This window comes from Semicossyphus pulcher, unplaced genomic scaffold (genome assembly GCF_022749685.1).
Source record: "Semicossyphus pulcher isolate SPU_LCO1_2020_fin unplaced genomic scaffold, fSemPul1.0.p SCAF_8, whole genome shotgun sequence".
Taxonomy (NCBI): domain Eukaryota; kingdom Metazoa; phylum Chordata; class Actinopteri; order Labriformes; family Labridae; genus Semicossyphus; species Semicossyphus pulcher.
Genome location: NW_027211759.1, coordinates 26,745,570 through 26,769,347, shown reverse-complemented (window position 1 = coordinate 26,769,347; position 23,778 = coordinate 26,745,570). Strand labels below are relative to the sequence as shown.

The 23,778-nt window shown below is 44.7% G+C and overlaps 1 protein-coding gene across 1 annotated transcript; it reads left to right on the top strand.

Annotated features, from left to right (window-relative positions):
* The first annotated feature begins 870 nt into the window (after nucleotides 1-870).
* enc2 (ectodermal-neural cortex 2) lies at nucleotides 871-23,777 on the top strand. The gene is made up of 12 exons (XM_069685847.1): nucleotides 871-918; nucleotides 9,888-10,119; nucleotides 10,209-10,314; nucleotides 12,362-12,607; nucleotides 13,437-13,526; nucleotides 14,461-14,624; nucleotides 15,284-15,431; nucleotides 16,259-16,455; nucleotides 16,582-16,687; nucleotides 16,791-16,934; nucleotides 17,546-17,953; nucleotides 21,478-23,777. Exons 2-11 carry the CDS (start codon nucleotides 9,938-9,940, stop codon nucleotides 17,930-17,932), a joined length of 1,770 nt encoding a protein of 589 aa, XP_069541948.1. The 5' UTR covers nucleotides 871-918; nucleotides 9,888-9,937; the 3' UTR covers nucleotides 17,933-17,953; nucleotides 21,478-23,777.
* Nucleotide 23,778: the final 1 nt, after the last annotated feature.

The window sequence follows — 23,778 nt, the reverse complement described above, 5'->3', positions numbered from 1 at the left end:
TGCTTCAAGAAGTATCACGGTTTAAAAAATCTTTACAGGAGTCTTCAACATGGTCATTAAAGTTAAACATACAATTCTTGCTGCAGAATTATGATTAAACTTGAGTGGTTGATTTATAGTTGAGACATGGAGAGAGATCCTGACCACATTCATTATTGTACTTCTACTTTTCACACACCAGGGGGCGATGTTGTTTCATGTTTTTAACAGAATGTAAAGGTGAAAACTGAATTTGTCTGTTAATTTATCAACAAACGATTGAGCCCTTACATACGTAACATAGCCCTGATCCCCCCCCCCTTCACAGTTTGTGTGATTTTTATCACATCATGTTGATTATTTGATGATTTTATATTTTATCACTTTTATGTAAAATTCAGTTACACTTGCAGATAAGTGAGTACCAATGTTAAAAAACATGACAATAAAAAAAAGGGTTATGCATAGACTGATTTCATATCTTAACTCTGTCAGGTGCCAACGTGCTATTGTTTTGTTGCCGCCATTAAAACCAACTCTGCACGACCACTGATTGGTTAAAAGGACGGGGGAAATCCCGCCCACTCTCAGCTGGCGTATTTCATTGGTATTGGCTTTGGTTTTGCTTAAAGTGAACCAAGATGATTGGTCAAAGCATTGGCCAAAGAATCCCGCCTACTCTGACTCTTATTGGCTGAGTGTTCAGCTCTGCATCAATTCGCCGCTGCTGATTGGTTAGAAAGCCGTCAGTCACCGTGACGTCGGCAGCTATTGGTCGAGGCTGCCGGAGCCGTTTTAGGGTTTTCTTGTGAAAGCCGTCAGACAGGCAGAGACTGGCAGACAAACCGCAGCTATTGTTACAGAAAAAAGATGTTCTTATACCTGAAGCTGGAGCTGAACGGTCTGTGGATCTAACTTTACACCAGAAACTGCACACACGTGAGTAAAAGTACCGTTCCTTTGTATTTGTACTCAGTCAGAGGCAGTGAGCGGAGTACCCACACTGATATACTGTTGTAATGAGCTGTTAAATCTGTTAGTGACCTGTACATACCATCACATACACTCACACACCGACACACACAAACAGACACATACACATACACATACATAGTGTATTTACAGTGTGTGTGTTGTGTTGAAGCTAACAGGCTGCTCTGACAGAAGTTAAACACTGAGCTAGCTGAGCCTCGGTCACTGTTTGTTCTTCACTTGTTTTTATGTCTCATGTGAAGATATGGATAGTCTGTGTAAACACACACACACACAAACACACACACACACACACACACACACACACACTACAATATTTGTTTATTACAATGTAACAACATATGTAACTTACATGTATCACAGCAGTCGTTAACGTGAACACTGGTCGAATACCATGAAAGCAAGTTATTCAGTTATTAGCCTGAAAGCTAACTGCTAGCTGATTTCCGAGGGTCTCGCAGGTTGTTTTTAATCTAATTAAAAGTTAATGTTGTAAAACGAAGTCTCCCTTATGTGAAATGCCCCAAAATTTTATGTAAAAGTGATTTTCACATCAGTAATTCGTGCTTAGTTTGAAAGCTGCCTGCTACAGGAGCAGGTCTGTAACGTATGTCTCTGAGTCTGCAGCCATGATGCTCAGTTCGGGCCGGACTTCAGTGCATGAACAGTAGTTATTGTTTTCACTTACATGTGGCAGAATGAGTTTATTTTGTGTCTGAGCCCTCTTCCTTCTGTCAGTTATTTTATTTTATTGTAGTTCAAATTAAAGATGTTCCCAGCTTGAAGTAGGCAGTTTTACATTTTGTAATCAAATGACTGTTGTACATGTGTGTTACCACAGTGTTCACCTCACTGTCCTCTTTCATGTAAGAATAATCCTGTCAGCAGTCATCCCTCAGTCCTCCTCAGTATTGGCATGTGTGTTTACAGGCTCATAGCTTCATTGATTAGCTGTCAGTGAGCTAATCAGACTGATCGGTAGATAGAGCTGTGTGTGTGTGTGTGTGTGTGTGTGTGTGTGTGTCCATACAGTGTGATACTGTGGAGCACATCTAACTGTGAGGTGTTCAGGTAACAAGCCTTCCTGACGTTACTGTGAGAGCCTCATGTGCTACTTTAAACTAATGTAGTCGTGTTAATTTGACAAACAGGAGCAGACCTGCTCCGACAGCTGTTTGTTGATAAATGGAAACAGTTAAACAATCTGACAAAACACAGAGGACAAATCAAGGAGGGACTCAATTCAGTCGATGAGTATACGTCGTATTTGAAAAGCAGACTTTAGATTAGCGCACAGAATGATAATGATTGATAAAGTCTTACTGTCGTCTGGCCACCGTGTTTTAGTTATAATGCTTCATATAAGTAGGTCACCTTCATATGACAATGATGCACAGAATAAGTACATGAAAGACTTGAATTAAGCTGTTTGATTATTTCTAAAAGAAGTGAGAGTAATGTGAGATTCAGCAGAGTGTACAGGTGAAATAAGACCAGGTGAACACTTCAGGACTGGACTGATGGTCAGTGTTCAGCTGAGTCATACTTTGGGAAACACCTGTTCAGGATACAGGTATGCAGTTGAAGGGCAGGACTCTCTGGGGGTGTGACAGATGTTTGAAGCAGCATGTGTATCAGAAGGTGAGCTGTGACCACACAGGACGTTCACAGAGACAGTCTGCTCAACAGATCATTATCTTACATCTCTTATGTCTGATCTGTTTGTCACATGATGGGAGGAAGCCGATTTTCAACCTCAGTCCGATCATGCTATCATGTGGAGCTAATGCTGTTCAAAAAAATGCCGTTTGGCTCTGTGCCTTTGGAGGACGCTATCCGCTTCTCCACTTGGCCCTGGAAAACCTCCGCCACACTACGTAAAATGTGTCATCTGGCGGATCCAGGACACCCACCTCCGATGGCATGTCTCGTTCAAAATCGTCAGGTTTGAAATGTCGACTGCAGACCTGAAGATTTTTATAGACGGTCCATCGGTATATTCTCGACGTATTGCAGATTGTGTCCCGCTCTGAGCCGTCGCCTGCAGAGAAAAACGGTCGTATTTCTCTCCAGCGTCTCTCGCTGGGCCGTTCCGTTCAATGGGAGGGGCGCAATGCATGCTGGGTGTTGTAGGAATGTAGAATGGGCGAAACCACGAGCTGTTTGTACAACTTTCTCCACAGGTATGGTGCCAATTTCAAATATTATTGCTTCTACCAGTTTGAATAAACTTTAAATAAAAGACATGACAGCCTTAAAACACTTTGCTCACTCTGAACAACATTACATGTGCTTGTTGCTGCTAAACAGGAGTTCCTCGTGAGTACTGTTTAAGAGAACATAATCATTTATGGTATCAGATCAGTGCATTTGCTGGTTAACCAACACCCAATACTGCACTTGAGGCAGTATCAGATGGTAATTCTGATGCAGGGAGGTAGTGGTTTACCACTCTCATGAGTGACTATAACCATGAAGGACTGTGGTGGGTGTAGTTGTCCCTGATATAAAGCCTCAGTGTTGAACCTCCAGGACTGATCGATCACCTGATTTCAGATCTGGTTTACTTGTCTGGTGTTGACGTGCTGCTCGGTGGCTCCAGTGTTAAACTGGTGGTTTAGAGGGCTCAAACATGTGCTGTGTGAGAGCGTGCTCAGGACGACCTCTGGCCCCTGTAGAAAGACTGTAGCCCTTTCACACAATAACCCCAAACAATTCCAGGACATTCAGGTCCCCAAACGTTCTGGGAACAGGAAATGTTTTTATCAGAGAGAGCTGCTGGAGGAAATCTGCTGAAAGTCTGGGTGAACAGATTGGGACATTTACGTTCACACATGAAGCCCACCAGGACACCGTGGGGACAGTGCAGTGCACGGGATCAGGAGGCATGCTGCTGAAAGAACTATTTTAATAATATTATAATAATAATGAGGAGATTCAGTTTATGTTGGAGTCTGCCCTGCTGAACAATACTGACATGTAATGTAGAGGATCCTGTTCACAGTTTAATAAAACATCCATGCTCCCTCTGGATCACTGTCCTGCTCAGCTCCAGGTTTGTCCTTCTGTTGAGTCGTAGCATCACATGATGCACACACACAACAAGGGCTGATACAGAATACACCGAGCCGTCACTCAGTAGTTAAAGTTTTCATTGGTTTTTTGGTTGCAGAAAAAGAAATCTCTGAACGTTATCTGTTAGATCTGTCTGTTATTGAGCCTTCCCCTTTAAAAATGGCCTTGTGGGAAATGTATGCATGTGATGTAGTCTGCATGTTGTGAGTCTGTCCTGTGTGAGTTATTACAGCAGGAGGATGTAGCTCAGACACAGTGAAGCTCATGTTTTCATGTGTTGTTCAGTTTCAGCAGAAAGTTCCAGATACACTCAGGTTACAGTTCAGCCGAGTGCTGAGTTCACTGACCTCAGGAAATAAAGACACTGTTTTATGTAACCACAACTTCTAACCATCATTCTTCACTTGACAGTAGCTAGTTAGCAGCTACGAGCCAGGCTAAAGCTAACTGACTCAGCAGAGGAAGAGGTTTCCAAACAACAGCTCAGAGGAGCCAAGCTGAAGGGAAACTGTGAGCCGTCCTTTAGTGCTAGTCAGGGTGAAGATCACAGAGAGACAACAGGAATAAACAATTAGACCAGTAAATGACACCTTTACCAGTTACCTCCCAAAAAATCTAATGTTATGAATTATCATGTGACTATAACCACCAACAACAACAACAACAACAACAGTGCAGTGTGTCTGTCCAAGTTAGCAAAATGTCAACAGTGATTTTACTTGTAGCACATGTTGTTAAATCCTGCTGGTGTCAGAGGGATACTCGGTGTCGGCCCATACTCAAGTCTTGGTGTAGAAATCGATATTGGAAAGGAACAATTATTCTGAAACATATTGTTACAGTCTGTATTTTTGTACAGCACAATAGTCTTTAACCCTCGTATCGGACACTCAGCATGCTGTGCAGTCCATGACCTGGTTTATCAGGACAGTTCAGCCTCTGCTGTTCGTCTCACTCTCAGTTAGTCACAGTTTACTTCAGTAAATACAGCACAGATGGTTTCAGTCCAACAAAGCAGAGGGAGTTTAAAGTTTAAGACTTTTCAGAAGCTGGCCTCCTGTCAATGAACTGTCTGTACACACACACACACACACACACACACACACACACACACACACACGCACACACACTGAGTGGCCCTGGGCAACAGGTCCAGTGGTGCAGCTATGCTAGCTGACTACCAGCATGTTTACAAGGCCTCAGTCTATTCAGCTGCTCTGTTGATATTCTGCTGGTGAGCTGTGCTGCTGCAGGGCTGTGTGTGTGCGTGTGAGTGTGTGTGTGCGCGTGTGTGTGTGTGCATGTGCGTGTGCGTGTGTGTGTGCACTGAGTTGCAGATATCCAAATGAGACTGTTGAAAGTTTTCCCCATGAGTATAAAAGATATGAACGTGTGTGTTTTATCCTGCAGAGGCTGAGCGAGCAGAACAGATTCACACAGTGATTAATGTATTGTCTGCAGTAACCGTGTTAGTGTGCTGGTGTCTCTGTTTGGTGTGTTTGAACTGATGTTTGGACACAAGCAGACATTTGAACACATCACTGAGGGCTCTGAGAAACTGATCCATACCTGTTATCAGTTTAACCCTTACTGCTGTTTCTGTTAGCATGAACATGAACTGCCTGTAACGAGAAGCGGAGCAGGAGACCTCTCAGGTCATTTGATCTTTAAGTAAATACTGTGATACAGCACCTGATACACTTGTGACAATAACCGCTGTGATAAAGCTGCAGTCACACATTTGTATTTGTTCCTGACTGACAGAATAATAATTAGATTAAACAATAAAGAAAAATAAACTTTTCACCTCCTTTGATTTAAAAACCAGTTCATCATAAAGTTTGCCTTTGGCCACACCGACAGTGAACATGAGCGCTGACACGCTGGCTGACCTTTGTCCAGTGTGTGAGGGAGGATGAACTTTGAGCTCAGACACTGAAACTGTGTTTACATGTTTACATGGTGTCTGAATAAAACACTTACAAAGTGAAAGCAGAAGCAGGGTGTGTGTAACCTGAGTGCTGTGACACCGCTGATTATTAACTTATCTGACAGGGACAGAGCAGTTTGAGGAACATCAGTATAAAGTTAAAGAGACGTGAAGAAGAATGCGAATTAAATAGCTACAAACTACTTTGAGACTTTCAATCTCACCTGACTCTGCCAGGATGGTGTTCATACTGCTCTTTGTCAGGGGAGCAGCTCGTCCTTCCTCTCCGCCTTCATACACTCATCATGCTGCACTTTGTGCTGTTCTTTCAGCTGCTTCAACAAGTTAGTCGTGTTGCTTTGCGGCGCAGACGCAGGTTTCATGATCTCGGCTGATTATTTCTTCTTCTTAACATTACTGGCGATGACGAGCCGTTCAGCGGACCGGTGTTTCAGTTTAACGAGTGACTCGCTCTCTTCCTGTTACAGCGTAACAACAAGCAGCGTTCAAAACGCGACTGTGCGTTAGTCGGCTACATGACACGCCTACACCAATGACTGTATATATAGATGGACAACGCGTCTCCATCTGCTCCTATTGAACGTAATTGATGTCAAAATAGCCCCTGTGATAGGCGCTGCCATCTTGCGATGGTGATGTCATATGGAACCAGAGACTGCGCAGTAGAGATCGGCGAGTGAAGCGGCCGTAGCCTCTTCCGCTAACCCAAACACACACTTAACTTACTGAAAAAACAGCAAGGATCCCGCACACCGGCGTGTTTAACAGCAGAACAGCTTCTTGTGTTGGTCTGAGGTTAAAGTTCACAGGTATGGAAACCTCAATGACTGCAGTGATTGTTTAAGTTACGTTTCAACTCGCGGATCGTCCTCCGCTCTGCTCATCCGGAGCTGATTGGCTGCAGGAGCCGAATTTGTCAACAGAGCTGTCAATCATCATTTTGACAGCATCAAATAACTAATTAAAACTAAACTTGTCAGAAAAAACAACACTTGGACATAAATCAGCATGATAAGAACTAACTATAATGACAGAAACCATGTTTGAGAAAAATTATCGGGCGTGTATTTTGATTTTATAGTTTGACTCATGTCCCATCTGTTAACATGGAGGAGGCGGGCTTTATGAGCTATACTGCAGCCAGTCAGCAGGGGGCGATAGAGAGGGATTGGCTTCACTTTTAGGGAGCTGTCATGTCATCCATCTTTTTATACAGTCTATGGTCTGCACAGACAGCTTCAAAGACGTAACAGAAGAGTCTATAGCTGTGTCCCAATCCACGGGCTGCAGCCTGCGAAGGAGGCGGTCCACGGAGGATGCTCCATTCATAGCCTGCGTAGATGTTAAAGCCGAATTGAAATGAAACGGTCTGGTCTACCCTTGCTTCACCAAATGCCGCTCCTGTTGCCAAGCAACGAGTAGCTAACGGGCTAACTAGCTAGCATGTCGCTTAAGTTAACCTGTTATTTTAAAGATAATTTGTTTCAAGGGCCCTTTCGTTTTCTTACACAAGTGTATCAAAGCTATTCGATTGAGTTGAAACCAAAAACATTTACATTTTAAAGTGTATTCCTCGGCCGTTTAAAAGACCGCTATCTTGTTTGAATTGCTGCGCAATGCATCATGGGATACGGTGGGCCGCGAAGGATGCACCCTTCGCGGCTGAGGAAATGCATTTGTGGGATGCATCTGAAGGAGCCTTTGAATTGGGACAGCCTTCGACAGCTTCTGTGACGCAATCGGCCTTCAAATACGGCCTCCGAAGGCTGCGGCCCTGCAGCCCCCCTGGTTGGGTTCACATCGTTATGAAAAACAACAAAGAGGCATTCACGAGGACAGCTACGAATTCTCTTCCCGTTTTCAACAGCTGGTAACCATGACAACCACAGACGCATTCTGAACTGCTGCTGTAAGGTAGGCGCTCATCACGTGACATGCCGCGCTTGATTTGATATGCAGCAGAGTTTTCTGCGGGTGGAGCATTTTAAACGTTGTTATCACCGTCAGTCATGCTGATTTAATCGTGGGAAGAAAAAAATCGGGATTAATATTCGATCCATCGTTCAGATCTATGTATTATTAATTGTGAAAAAATTGTTGTTGTTGCCTCGACCCACACTGACCTGTTAGTCTGTGTGTACGCACTTGTTGACCTGCACAGTGATTAAAACTAATCGTTCCCTGCTCTCGTCCACACACACCCACACACACACACACACACACACACACACACACACACACGGCAGGGTCTCGTCTGGCTCACACTTCAATAGCATAAACAACATTGTGTGTGTGTGTGTGTACTGATCCTTTGTTGTTCATTCACACACTGATTGAGTGCAGCCACAGTGAGGTTCCTGTGAAGTCTGCATTGTGATCTGTGAAACACACACACACACACACACACACACACACACACACACACTAAACAGCCTGTGACTGATGGGCTGTGGCTGTGGTCTACAACTGCATGTCAGCAAATAGAGATGTACACACACACACACACACACAGACACAAAGGCAGTGCTGAGGTTGCTGAGGCAGCGGTTAATCTCTGCTGTGAGTGTGTGTTTGTCTGACTCTGTTTTTCTGTCTGTGAGCATACATGTGGAATCATTACCGTAACATGTATGTGGCTCATCCTGTTAACTTACAGTAAATGTACATCCTGGTGACTTTATCTGGTCTTTTGTTCTCTGATGGTTTGTCTAACCTGAGCATCACAGCTGCTCTCCTTCATGTTGCTGCTCCGCTGTGGTGAACCTGATGAATATATTAATGAAGGAAGCTGACCGGGGGCTGTAACAGATCTCAGACCAGTGTTAGGATGTGCAGCTCTGTGGCATCGTGGCTGTAAAGTATCCTGACTTTAATTATTGGTGTTTCAGAAGCAGTGGTGGGCTGCTCTGGTGAACTTAATGACAGGTTCACAGGCTCAGATGATCACTGAGGCAGTTATTAGCTGCTGTCTGTCTGTCTGTCTGTCTCACACACACACACACACACCCAGAGGTAATAAACAAGCGTCTGTGTGACACCTCTCAGTAGGCGGCACTGCTGTTACCTCCAAATCAAAGACACAAATCACTTCACTCTAACTGTGTATGACTGTTTGCACTGCGTGAGGCTCGTTGAATACATGTAAAGAGCAGCAGAGCACAGTGACACTGTTTGCTCTGCAGGGCGGTTCGGGGTACATTTCACCTTCTGCAGATTGTTTGAGAATATCACTTTTTTCTGGGTCATCTGCACAGGTTAAGCAGCCACAAAAACCTCGTGAACGAGCTATTCGATTGAGATGAAAAACCAAAAACGTTTACATTGAAAGTGTTTTCCTCGGCCGTTTAAGAGTCCGCCATCTTGTTTGACTTGTTGGCAATGAATATCGGGATACGTTGGGCCACGAAGGATACGTCTGATGGATCCTTGGTGGCCCGGGACGCATCTGAAGGAGCCTTCGAAATGGGACAGCCTTCGACGCAACACTGTGACACAATCGGCTCCCAAATACGTCCTTTGAAGGCTGCAGAACCTGGATTGGGACGCTTTTATAAAGCACAATGACCGACTCTTCATGTGACAAATTATAAGTGACTCTGTCTTACATGGACTTTTATCTCCTTCAGATACCCTTCAGTTGCCAGTAAATAATGTTTTTTTTTTGACATTTAACAGTTAAGATGCTGTCAAACACTGATGCTTTGTTCCTGGTGCAGTGACTGATCTGACATGTTGTGAGAGAAATAGTTAAAGTGATAAAAATGCAAAGATAAAAAACAGTTGACAGCGCTTATACAGAAAAATGTAAAGGAAGAGAGTCAAACAAGACTCAGTAAATGATGCACAATCAGGTTCAATGATGAGACTGATTTTCTGTCCTTGTCTGCAGTCGGAGGGACCGATCCCTGCGTCTCCCTGGAGGTGCCAAACACAGCGGCCATGTCTGTGACTGTTCATGAGAATAGAAAATCCCGCACCAGCACGGGCTCCATGAACATCTCACTGTTCCACAAGCCTTCACACCCGGACAGCGTGCTGACACACCTGAACACCATGAGGAAGCAGTGCATGTTCACTGACGTCACTCTGTGGGCTGGAGACCGGTCCTTCCCCTGCCACAGGTGCACACAACGGCCAGAGACACCTTCTTTGTCATCCTTACATTAGAGTGAGATCTGTTCACTGACAGGTGTGTGTCTCTGTGTTTCAGGGCCGTGCTGGCAGCATGCAGTCGTTATTTTGAGGCCATGTTCAGCGGAGGACTACGAGAGAGTCTGGACAGTGACGTCAACTTCAGAGACAGCATACACCCCGAGGTACAGAGCACACTCAAAGCGTCTGTACAGAGCTGGGCAATAAATCCAGTGTGGTAATTCATTTGATTTGTTGCTCAGGACAATGTGTAACAATAAAAATGTGTTTTAACTTCCCTGCGCTCCTGTATCAAATATCAGCATGTCAGCATGCACTTATGTCAATCAAAGTGAGTATTTTGTTCTCTCAGTTGTGTGGGCATGGTTCAGTCGTGCAGCATCCTGTGTCTAACAAACCGCTGTAATCCATAAAGGTTGTCCAAAGGCTTTAGCGACTGGCAGCAGCACGACTCGTTTATATCAAACCAAGTGGGAGCGTTTACAATCCAGCAGCAGCCTGAAAACACCTGCTGAGGTGTAGCCAACGTCAGCTGCATTACACTGATTGAGAGTAAACAGGATTTGTTGTGCAGAAAATGTCGTTTTCGTTTGCCAGGCTTTTTGCCCATCCCTGCCTCTTAATGATTCAGACAGAGTGCAGTGATGTTAAAGTGCATCAGAAAGCTCTTCACATGAAACCATTCAAGGAGTTGTTCAGTCGTGTTTCTACAAAACACCACCGGACCGATCGCCCTGCAGAAAGCTGAAATGAGGTGTGATTTCAAAAGGCATAGACATTCACATCTTTCAGGAGTGTTTCTATTTGTATCCGACAGCTGAAAGTGTCGACTTTACTGAGAGATGGTGACAGGTTCTCAGCAAGACATGAACCAGGGATGTCGCAGGTTCTGTTTGGTGTCTTCACCTCAAGGCCACCATGGTTAATTTAAAAGGTATAAAAATCTCATTATGATGAGATGATTTCAATAAAAACATACATGCAGCAGTAGATTGTTGTTTGCATAATAATCCTGTTTAAATCGATCTAAAACAAAAGTCTGTTAGAGCTACCGCCTTCATTCTTTTATCAAAGCAGAAAGCTAAAGATTTAATAACTCGTGTCCTGACACGGTGCGTTAGTTGTTGACGTTGTAGTGGTTTGACCGTATGCCTGGGTGCCGGTTCGGTTGCAGCCTAACAATACTGATGTCAGGGTCTGTGAGTCAGCGTCTCTTTTTGTATAAACATCAACCGTACAAAGGTCCCACAAATTAGAAAATACATTTAGAACCCAAAATAGACACAATCAACCAGCTGCATAGACACTCAATAATCAGTTAAGCACACAAACAGAGCAAGTTCAATTTAAGTGGATTATATTTACAAAAAAAGGAAAAACAAAGACAAAAGAAACACGTTCCTTCTTCCCTCTTCACTAGTTCACAACAACACTCAAAACCGCTCATCAGAGTCAATCTTTGGCGTTTTCTGTACCATTTTAGTTCATTTCCAACAAAATACAACAGTGCAGTTCAATGTGCAAAAAGGGTTATGACAGGAAAAAGAAACAAGCTAAGTCAAGCTCATGTATCTGACTGGAATCCTGTGAGTCCAGTCCGGAGTTTACAGGCATAAGTCACTCCGTCACATCAGCCGCTGTAATTTACTCCCCAGGACAACTCGGCCGTCTTTAGACCCACAGCCCATAAGAACGGAGCCAAACTCGTAAAAACACTACGTTATGTTACGTTATGTAGTGACAGTGGCAACCAGCACTTCCTTGTTATGTGAATGAAGCGGCGTACGAGTTGAAGTAACTGATCGTCTGTGTTTGACCAATCACTGAAATCAGTCCTGTAAGCTCCGCCCCCCAGAGCAGGAACTGCTTTTACACCTGAAACATACAGGAACCACTTTGTCCCAGGTCCCTGCTTTGTTAAGGTTCTCAGTCCTCTGCAGCAGTTCCTACTGTGGAAACGTTCTGTGTGTTGTTACGGTGACACTGAAAGTACCTTAAACACATCTTTGGTATGTTGTTTCTTCAACCATACCTTTAGCTTACGTCTCAGTGAAGAGCTAATTTCAGCTGATAACATTCTGCACCATACTGAGCCAGTCCAGCTCTGGTGAGCAGCACTCATATCCTTCCATGGTAACTCCTGACATGCACTGACGGTTGTTCTCTGTACAGTTGTACAAACTTGTCATTGGTTAACTCCATCTTCTGCAGGTCCTGGAGCTCCTGCTGGACTTTGCCTATTCCTCTCGACTCATCATAAACGAGGAGAACGCTGAGTCGTTGCTGGAGGCGGGCGACATGCTGCAGTTTCATGACATCCGGGATGCAGCAGCAGAGTTTTTAGAGAAGAACCTGCACTCGTCTAACTGCCTGGGGATGATGCTGCTGTCAGACGCTCATCAGTGCAAGAGGCTGTACGAGCTGTCGTGGAGGATGTGTCTGCTGCACTACGAGACGGTAAAGGAGTCCGTTTGTACCTGCATAATAACTGAGAGCCCACAGCTGGGACAGAAATGTTCTTTACATAGAACCAGGGGAGATTCAGAACAAGGTTTCACAACTAGTTTTCCTGTAATAACGTGGGTTTCTGATGTCACACTGTGATAGGCTGAAACCCATCCTTCCTTCACTCCTTATAACGTCCTGAACACCAGCAGGAGAAGGCAGAAATATTGATGTTTTTTTGGCAGATAGTTTAAACTTTAATGGAGGGAGGCAGCTTCCAGCAGCTGTGAGAGGCTCTTCAGACAGTTTGGCTTCCAGCAGCTGATGATGGATGAGAACAAAGTGTGTGTGAGGATATAAAAGCAGCAGTGGAACACTTCACTGTGTAAACTGTCCAGATTTCACTAGATTGATTGGATTGATTTGGCTGCTGACTGTGCTTTTCCCTGGTGGTGAAACACAGTGAAATATTGTTTAATTAATTGGATCTGTAACATATTTGATTAAAATATGACATCATACATCTCGAGCTAAAAGGCTGAACAAACAGTTTATTTTCTGCTGCAGCAGCTTTGATCCTCAGCTGCAGGACGTCTTCTCCTCCTTAGACTTTCTTCAGCGTGCGGGAACACGTCTCTCTCTTTTATATTAAATATCAGTGTCTGACATATTACCTTTGTGATAACACACTCTGTTCCATGTTGATTAAATGAAAGTCTGCAGACGGCCGTCCTCTTCAGTTAGCAGCTGAAATCCAGCTCCACTGTTGATATGAGCAGATCCACGTGTCGCTGCTGTTATAGTTCACAGGTTGAATGTGGGATGTGTGTTTGTCCTGCAGGTGAGAGAATCAGAGGATTTCTACAGTCTGAGTAAAGACAAACTGCTGGAGCTGATTCTGAGTGATGAGCTGGAGATCGAAGATGAACAGGTCAGTGATGCTCTCGGTACATTTCTGTCCCACGTTTTTATTCCTTCCTTCCTGGTATTGATCGGTCAGGTCAGATCGTAAAACCTCCTCAAAGCCTTTTTCAGCAGTTAGTATCTGCTGTATTGAGCTGGAGCATTATCCAATCAATCGATTAAAAAAACACTGCGACTGCTGATGTAAATCGAGTGCAGCCATCAACTCTCTCCTCCACTCCGCTGAGCTCCATCAGTGTAAGAGCGGAGGCTAAGCCCCGCCCACAGCCACACCACATAGCATAAATAACATCAGTCTTATTCACCTCATTAACATGCACATGAGACAACAGACCACACTCACCACGATGCTGCAAGTGCAACCAAAGAGTCATTTCTTCTGTAGTCCTTGAAAAGGTCCAGTCAAATCAACAGAACACAGTTCATACAGGTGAGTCAGGCAGAGTCTCAGTTCAGGGGCGTCGTCCTTCAAAGGAGGCGGTTTACAGAGGACTAGTCACTCGTAGTCTGTGTAGACGCTGAGGCTGAACTGGAATGGGATGGTCTGGTCTACGGAGGATTTCCTGTTTGTCACCAGCTGTTCCCGCCCTTAAACTTGCATCACAAAACTGGATCGGGACACAGCTTGAAAGAACACTTTGGACTGATTGCAGCTGTGTTATCGTGGGAAAAAGAATGTGGGATGAGAGCTTGTTATCTGCACATTGTCAATATTAAAAGTCTCTGATGGGGACAAAAATCTTTCTATTTTCTTTCCTTAAATGTGCTCATTCTAACTAACCATAACACACCACACACATCTGTAACAAATATCATTTAATGCCCTCATTATGTCTCTAATTATTTCTAATTGTAATGAGAAGAACTGTTAGAAGAAAAGAAAGAAGCAAAGGACCCAGGCTTCATTTTGAATGTATGATGGTTACGTTGACTCGTTGCAGGTTGTGTTTAACTCGGTGATGCGGTGGGTTCGATACGACCTGGAGGGTCGGCGTCACCATCTACCCGAGCTGCTGCGGGGCATCAGGCTGGCTCTGCTGCCGTCTGAGTGTCTGCTGGAGGCCGTGGCCTGTGAGGAGCTGGTGATGGCCGACAAGAGGAGCAGGTAGGCTGAGTTATCCACACACGGTTTTCTGCTCGCTTTATTTCCCTTTTTATGTCTTAGAGAGGAAGATATGATTATGATGGTACATATTGAATATCACAGAGAATCTGCTAGTAGTTGCAGGTATTTGGTCACCTTAATTATACTTGTAAGTCTTATCCAGGAAAATACATCAAATCTGCATGTTTTATGTTGTGTAAGACGGGGGGATGGTTTGTGATCGTAGCTGTTTAATGATACTGGTTGTGTTCACCCTCGGTTCAGTGAGATATAAACCAGTAAAGAGGCTCCAGTTTAGTTGTGAAGAACACTGAATCCTCCCACAGAAGCTGATTTTAGCTTTTGATTGACTTCCTGCTTTAAAAGAGCAGCTGTCCAACGAGAGGCTCACAGTCGATGAGCACGCCAATAAAGCTGACAGACACACTGCCTGTCTGTCATTCTCCCTCTCCTCTCTCATCACTGAGATCTGTTCCATCTGCTCCTCTTGTTGAGCGTCCAAATCCTTTTTAAATTGCTCCTGTCTCTGAATGAGACTTGTGGGAGTTGAGACGTGTGAGCAGCGTGGCTGTTGATGGAGAATTATGCCAAGCTTTGAGTGAAGACGATAAACAAACGTGTCTTCATCTTTCAGTTCATGTTGTGTCTCTACTCTGCAGGTCGATAGTAGAGGAGGCCATGCAGTGTAAGAAGAAAATCCTTCAGAACGACGGCGTGGTGACCAGTCCCTGTGCTCGACCTCGGAAAGCAGGACACACGCTGCTCATACTGGGAGGCCAGACCTTCATGTGTGATAAGATATACCAGGTACACACAGCCCTTCATATCTGCTAGTGCTAACATATAGATAAAATAATGAGTGTAAAAACAGTGTGTGAGACGTGTTGGACGGTCTGTTAGTCCAATAAAGCGCACACACAGATTATCTGTCTGATATTTACATGAACAAATCTCCAAAAGGCTCCAACAGCACAAACTCGGCCCAGAGGTTACGTTCAGTGACTGAGTTAGCTGAGGGGACACCTAGCAGACACCTAGCAGCTCCCAGCTGTCACTCAAAGAGGCCACGCCCCTAATGCTGCATCACTTTAAGCCTTAATATAATGTAAACAGGTGAGTTGTATAAAGATTGTCCCCGTACAGTTGTCATGAAGAGAGAAATGAGCTATAGAGACCCAAACTGTTTTTTGTACCAGGCTGTAAACATGTTTATTTCTGCTGTAAAGTTTAACATGGGGCTCTATGGGGACTGACTCACTGCTGGAGGCAGCCTCAAGTGGACACCAGAGGAACTGCAGCTTTGGGCACTTTAGAGTTTTGGCTTAATTTCTCAGCCCTGCCCAGAGCAGCCTTTGAAATTAAAAGTATAAAACAACAAAGAAGCACTCAACACAAAACTTACACAATGTGTTTGGTATATGTAAATATATATCTAATATCTGTCTCTGATAGGTTAATAAAACACAGCTTACATTTATTGATAATCAATGTATCCTGACATGTTGACGACTCTTCTTCCTGTGGCTGCTCTCTGTGCATGTTCATGAGTAATCGATGAGAAACACCACCTAGTATCTTTGTATCATATTACATTATTAAACGTCATAATCTCTGTGGTTGGTGTGTGTGTGTAGGTGGACCACAAAGCGAAGGAGATCATTCCCAAGGCCGACCTGCCCAGCCCAAGGAAGGAGTTCAGTGCGTGTGCGATCGGCTGTAAGGTCTACGTGACGGGAGGACGAGGATCAGAGAACGGAGTGTCCAAAGACGTGTGGATCTACGACACCGTGCATGAAGAGTGGTCCAAAGGAGCCCCTATGCTGATAGCAAGGTGAGCTACACATACAGCCCAGGTGAGCTACACATACAGCCCACAGAATATTAACCAAAGGCTTATTAACTGTGGTCTAACAGTATTATAAAGAAACCCACATAATGAGTATGTTGTCTCCTCCAGGTTTGGCCACGGCTCAGCGGAGCTGGAGAACAGTCTCTATGTAGTTGGAGGTCACACAGCCATAGCCGGAGTGTTTCCTGCCTCTCCATCTGTCTCCCTCAAACAGGTCACAGCAACGTCTCTGTTGTACACACATCCTGCTCTGTGTCCTGGTTTAAGATCAGCTCAGATAGATGGCTCTCTGGTTCTGACTTAACGATGTGTTCCAGGTGGAGCGCTACGACCCCCTCAGTAATAAGTGGACCATGATGGCTCCTCTCAGAGACGGAGTCAGTAATGCAGCTGTGGTCAGCGCCAAACTCAAGCTGTTTGTGTTCGGAGGGACGACCATACACCGAGACAAGGCCTCCAAGGTACGCCGTCCATACATGTCCTTAACATCAGCTCTACACATTTACGTTTCACTTTCTACAAACTGACCCAGCTGTGTGTCGTTTAATAGAATCATCCTGAAAGGGAAAACCAGGTCGTTGATTTTTCTGAAGTAAATTATAAAATACCTGGTTGATTAGTTTATATGCTTAGATTAGATGAGTCTTCTTTGTTAGCATAATCCTGTTTAAAATGATCCTAAATGAAACCCTGAAAAGCCAGAACATTACTAACAAAGCTCACAGCTTTAGTTTGCAAAGACTGTAGGGAAATGAAGTGTTTAAAGAAATGACAGTCAGCAGAAATAATGTAGGACCTGTTTCTGCTGCAGATCAAACTGTTCAAACGCCTTTGCATATTTTTTTCTGTATTATTTTTATGAGCAGAGCTCAAACTACTTCTTAGTGTTAGCTCTATAGACATACATAACCTGTCATCTTAGTGTTGAGGGATACGAAGCCATGACATCACAATAAGTAAAGATGTTTTTAAGGTTAATATCTTCACAGTCTATCAGTCAGTTTTGGTGCTGTTCCTGAACGCAGCCTCACAGCTGCACCATCTCCTGTTCCACCTCCTCTGTGCTCCTCAGGTCCAGTGCTACGACCCGGTGGGGAACCGCTGGAACATCGCGGCTGAATGCCCCCAGCCGTGGCGTTACACAGCAGCTGCTGTGTTAGGGAGTCAGATCTTCATCATGGGGGGCGACACCGAGTTCACGGCTGCCTCTGCGTATCGCTTTGACTGTGAGACCAATCAGTGGACTCGAGTGGGCGACATGACCTCCAAGCGGATGAGCTGCCACGCCGTGGCCTCAGGAAACAAGCTGTACGTGGTGGGGGGTTACTTTGGGACGCAGCGGTGTAAAACGTTGGACTGTTACGACCCGACGTCAGACAGCTGGAACTCCATCACCACCGTGCCTTACTCCCTGATCCCCACCGCCTTCGTCAGCACATGGAAACACCTGCCTGCCTAGAAGGGAGGAGCCAGAACACAGGTACGGTCAGTCGAGCCACTCTTACTGTTTGTGTGTAATAACGAGCAGTCTGTCTGGAGGTGAACCTTACATCCTTTTCAGAGGAGCAGCAGTGTATAAATATCCTCCATCCACATCCACCCAGCATCCTCCTCCGCTCCGTTAGCCCCCTCCTCCTCCTCCTCCTCCTCCTCCTCCTCCTCCTCCCCCCTGGCTCTTTAAAGATTCATGTTATGACACTGTATTTCAGAGCAGCTCCTGTACTTCTGTCTCCTGTCTCACTGTGTGTCCACATCTTACTGTGTTTGTGTGTGTGTGTTGTGTCCTGACCTGTTCCTGTGTCAGCTGTGATGTGATGCTCGCGGTGCTTCAGAACTATAATTTAAAACCACTCGAGCACTCAGAGCAGCAGTAACAGCCACCTCTCCCGTGAGTGTGCACTCAGACGGCTGATTGAGAAGTGACCTCATCAGTGTGTTTATCTGCTTTGTTTTATGCTCATCATTTATTCATCATCAAAACAGGAAATGAGCCAAAGACTTAATAAGCCATTAGAACCGATTTATCTCATATTATTAATTCATTGTAACAGCAGGAGTGATCTGACAAACAAGCTGCTGTCACACATGACCTGTTGTCCTGATGGAGCTGTAGGAGCAGACACACGCGCATTCATTGCATATCTACACATTACCTGATTTACACCTCTCTGCATCTCTGCCAACACAGCTGAAGTTAAGCCGAGCTTCAGGTTTATATAGAATATATAATGCTCTATAAGCTGTCCATTATCATAAAACAGTGGACAACAAGGAGGATGGATGCTTCAGCAGTCAATTAACTTCTTATTGTAGACAGCTGGTTGGACATTATCTCTCTGATTACATGGTCACTAGCTTAATGAGACCATGGCTCCGTGTTTTCATGCCAACAGCTTAGTTTCAGTTGTGACGTCTGAGGCAGCGTCTGACACATCTTTAGATCCCTTTTGTTTCTAATGCAGCGGAAACGCTGTTCATCTAGCGCCACCATCAGGTCAACATTTTAATGTGTCCAAGACTTCGGTTAGTGTCCAAGACTTCGGTTAGTGTCCACCTGGACTTGTTAGCAGGATTACCAGTGCTGGGAAACGTTACTTTTAAAACTGACTTGTTACGTTCCTGCATTGCCTCCTGAGAAAAGCAACACGTTAGATTACTTTTGCGTTACCAAAAATTAACCCCTCTTTGCGACTCGTTCCACATGTGTGTTATATCATCAGGACGGCGTGTAGCCTGCTGCACGTCTACCTTTGAACGTATCGACTCTACCGTCTCTGTGTCGCCCCGTTTACGGCCCATAATCTGTAACTCTGCAGCCTGATAGCATAATAAAGAGCTGTAAAGGTTATACTGCGTCTGTCCTTCCTGTTAACAGTCTGACAGTGAACTGGGCAGAGGCATACAGTATTAGGCACAGCTGTTTCCATGACAACAAAACAACACAGGCTCTTAGTCCCACCAGTGTTGTGGAGCTGTGTTTAGCTGCAGATGCTTCTTCACGTTTGAAGTCGAGCTCTTCACAGCTGACGAGCACTTCTCCTCCAGACACAGCTTACATTTCACCGTCATGTTGTTCTCCTCCCTTTCACTCAAACATTCTGAATAATGTGAATATTTACACAAAGTAAACGCTGTCCTCTCTGATAGCTCGTTAGCTGAGTTAGCTAGCTACACATGCGACCTGACGCAGCTGTGTTTACCTTCTGCTGGTACGCAACTACCTGCCAAGAAGGAGGAGAGGACAGGACATATTTATTTTCAAGTAACATTTATAACAGTGGAGGCCACCTGTGTGTAGAGTGAGGTGGATACATCATGTGAGAGTCAACGGCTCACACTCAGTGAGCATCATTAAAGCATCACCTTGTCGGCCTGTCACTTCAACAGAGATGTTCTCTGTCTGTGGCTGAGGCTGATATTTGATGTGAAAGACTTTATCAGCCGATGACTCAGTGATTCGAATCGAGTTACGTTCACGCAGCAGATCTGTCCTCAGATTGCAGATGAGCCAGAGCTTCAGTTTAGTGATGCAGCAGACCCGCCCTTCTTTGTGTTCATATATGATGACACTGAACGTGGAACATGTATTTATAAACTAACTTCAGCTTTAATGACTGTGATGTGTTTAACCCTGATGAGAGACTCTGATGTGAGCAGAACACCACAGTAATACTTGTTCCAGAGCAGGAGTCAAGAAAAGAGCTGTCACTGTTCACACAGGCTGAAGAGCTCTGCTAATTATGAGCTCTTTAAAGTATCCCTGCTGCCTGTCAGACACACACACACGCACACACAGGCGCACACACACACACACACACACACACACACACACACACACACACACACACACACACAGGCACACACACAATCCACAGCTCAAACTCGTCTCCTCTCACACAGACAGTTTTAATGCAGAGCTCTTTCTTATGTTAATTCTTGACAGCAGATTAGTCTGTTCTGTGTTTATTCCTGTCAGTGTGTGTGTGTGTGTGTGTGTGTGTGTGTGTGTGTGTGCGTGTGTGTGCGTGTGTGTGTGCACTCATGAATGTGTGAGTCACTGTAAGGATTAGTGCTGAATCACAGAGCTGATGATATTAGTGAGAGGAGATCCATAAATCCTGAGCTAAGGAGTCTTTGAAGAGGAGAGAGGAAGAGGATCTGAGGAGGGAGCGGTTCAGAGTCAGATAAGGAAACCACAATCTGCACGGCCTCTCAGTGCGTCTGAAAGTTTTTCATCCACACTTCCTGAATACAGCATCCTAACACTCTCAGAGCTTAATGTGTGTTTCTCAAAGTAAGCCCAGGAGAACCGAGAGAGCTGCGTGAATGTGAAAGATTTACTGCTTTTAGGTCACTGGTGGAGAGAGGCGGCTGGTTGGTCTGACAGTTATAAAGAACGCTCCAGACCTGTATGACCAGTGCTCATCAGGTTACAAACTGTTGAATGATGTTTTTACAGCAGTTCACTAGCAGCAGAACAACCTCCACATGTAATGTTCTGTAAAAAATCTGAAAGAGGATGTGATAGATCTGCACAGGACGAGCAGGAGCCTCTTTCACTCCCACAGGTAGCTCAACAACTCAAACATGTCCAATGATGTTTAACATGAAGCCCCTTTTTTCAGTGTAGCTCTGATTAATGTAAATGCTCTGCTAGCTCAGCACCGTTGTTGTTTGCTTCATAAAGTGTTAAGTGACAGGAAATCAGCTCTTCTTCTCTGCTCTAAAACAGCAGATGTAGGCCACTGATTTGGCAGGAAAGGAAGAAATTATTTCTGGTGAATTTTATTCAGATCTTATAAATTACAGTGTCAGATTGGTGCAGGGACTGGCATACTCGCTGTTACCCCATCCCATATTTTTGGCAGTCTCTGAGGCGTTTCTCTTCCTGGTATCAGCACAGGAACGACCGATGCAACAGAAAGAGACAGAAAGATAAATGACTCACAGATTTAACTGATCAGAGACATTGATGTTTGATTGATTCACTCTCGTCTCCTTCAGGTGTTGAAGAGAACATGCAGCTGGAGGAGGATCTCTGAGACTCCACACAGGACCAATGGTTCACACCTCACAGACTCTGGATCAGCAGCACAGTATCTTCACACACAGAGAGAGAGAGAGAGAGACTCTGATGCTTCCTTCATAATGTGATCGACTCAAGCTGACTCTGATGGAGCGCTCTCAAAGACCTGCAGTGTTTTAGGACTGTTTCTCTGAGGCCATGTTTCACTCATGTCTTATTAGGCTGTGAAGCTGCCTCATCACCACATGTACATACTGCCATGTTCCCTCCACACGGCCATGACACAGGAAGTAAAGGCAGGACGGTTTCCTGTCAGCCTGCAACTTCACACACTGACTTTATTCACTAGTATTACTTCACTGGTATTATTAGTATTCCTTCCACACCTGCACGAGACTCTGTTCATGACGGGAGTTCAAACTGCCGTCTCTTCATCAGCTGCAATAAGACGAGTCTTTGATGAGATCAGGTGAGCATCAGCGTGCGATGACAGGACATGTGGGTGGAAACATTATTATTATTATTATGTGTTAGACTCTAAGTGAACAGCATTTGTTCAGTACAGAACTGAATGGTAATTGTAGTTACACACACACACACACACACACACACACACAGAGAAAAACAGACCTTACGTAGGATGTGATCAACAACACGGCAAACACACAATGTATTGACCCACAGTGGTGTCAGCTATGTTTACTGTGCGGTGACCCACAGCCAACCAGACTGTTAACAAGACAACAAACATCTCTTCAGTATTGATGGAAGTCAGGACTCGTGGACAGACCGGGGTTCAGCTGATTAGATCAGGGATAGTGCAGAACCGCTGGGCCCACGTGTCGACCTGCTTGTCTGCATGATCGGCTGGTTTTCATGACGATGGTGAGCAGTGTCTCTCAGTCAGCTGAAGTGCTAAACGGCAACATGTGAAGGAGTTCTTGGTGACAACACAAGTCTTAACTTTAATTTGTCCTTCTGGGTGATGAAGCTGGATTAAACACAGGGCCAAATACCTCCCAGTCTCATGTTGAGACTCTTGAGTGTGAGAGAGCTCTGTTCAGCTTTAAAACGACGACTGAGTCTCGATCCAGGTGCGCCATCCTTTGAAGGACGCGGTCTACAGAGGACGAGTCATTCGTAGTCTGTGTAGACGCTGAGGCCGACCTGGAATGAGATGGTCTGGTCTACAGAGGACTTCCTGTTTGTGTCACCAGCTGTTCCCACCCATAATCTTGCGTCACAAAACGCCGCTCCGGTTGCCTAGCAGCAGGTAGCTAACTGGCTAACTAGCTATCATAACTTACATCACTTAACTTAACCTGTTATTTTAAACAACAATCCTTTTGTTCATTAACATCTGTATCTCAGCTATTCGACTGAGTTGAAACCAAAAACATTTAAAGTGTATTCCTCGGCCGTTTAAGAGTCCACCATCTCGTTTGAATTTTCACGCAATGAATCATGGGATACGTTGGGCCACGAGGGATGCACCCGATGGATCTTTCGTGGCCCGGGAAGAGGAGGACGAATCTGAAGGAGCCTTCTTCACGCCGCTGTTCAAACACGTCCTTCGAAGGATGCCGAACCTGACAGGGACACAGCTAACGTTTTTTAAATCATGTGAGCAACACTAAAGCATCAGGAAACACACCTGTGAGCACACTCTGTGGATTAATGAAAGTGCACATGAGCCAGTCAAACATGCACTTTGTGTTAAAGAACATGTGGAATAGGCACACTTTTATTTCAGACTTGATGTTTGTGGTTTTTAAAGGACCAATGTGAGAAGCACAGATCAGCCTGGGGTCAGTGTGTCCTGCAGAAACCTTCCCCGCTCAGCAGCTGAACCCTCGATCCTACTTTTTCTAGAACACCTATGCACTTTTGATAAGTACCGATGCATTCATTAACAGTGGAGTGTAAAATAGTCTGCCTGCTGGAGGTTACAGCAGCTGTCACAATAAGGAACCTGAACATCAAGGTTTCTGCAGGACACATGCTTCATGGCTCAGACTTTGTAATGTCTCTGTACAGTATTTGCTGGTGTTATTAGTCTTTGCACTCGTCCACCTGTTATAGAAGCTGCCGTGAGGGGACCACAGGTCTCAGCTTAATCTGCCTTGAGTTGGATTCAGAGAGGTTTGAATACTCTGCAGCTGCTCTTAAGAATCTGAAGAAGTGAGACACTAATGTTTTTGAAAGAAGATTTTTGGAATGATTTTACAACAAAGGAAGTTTGAAAATGAAATAACTGTTGGATACTGAATGTTTTTACT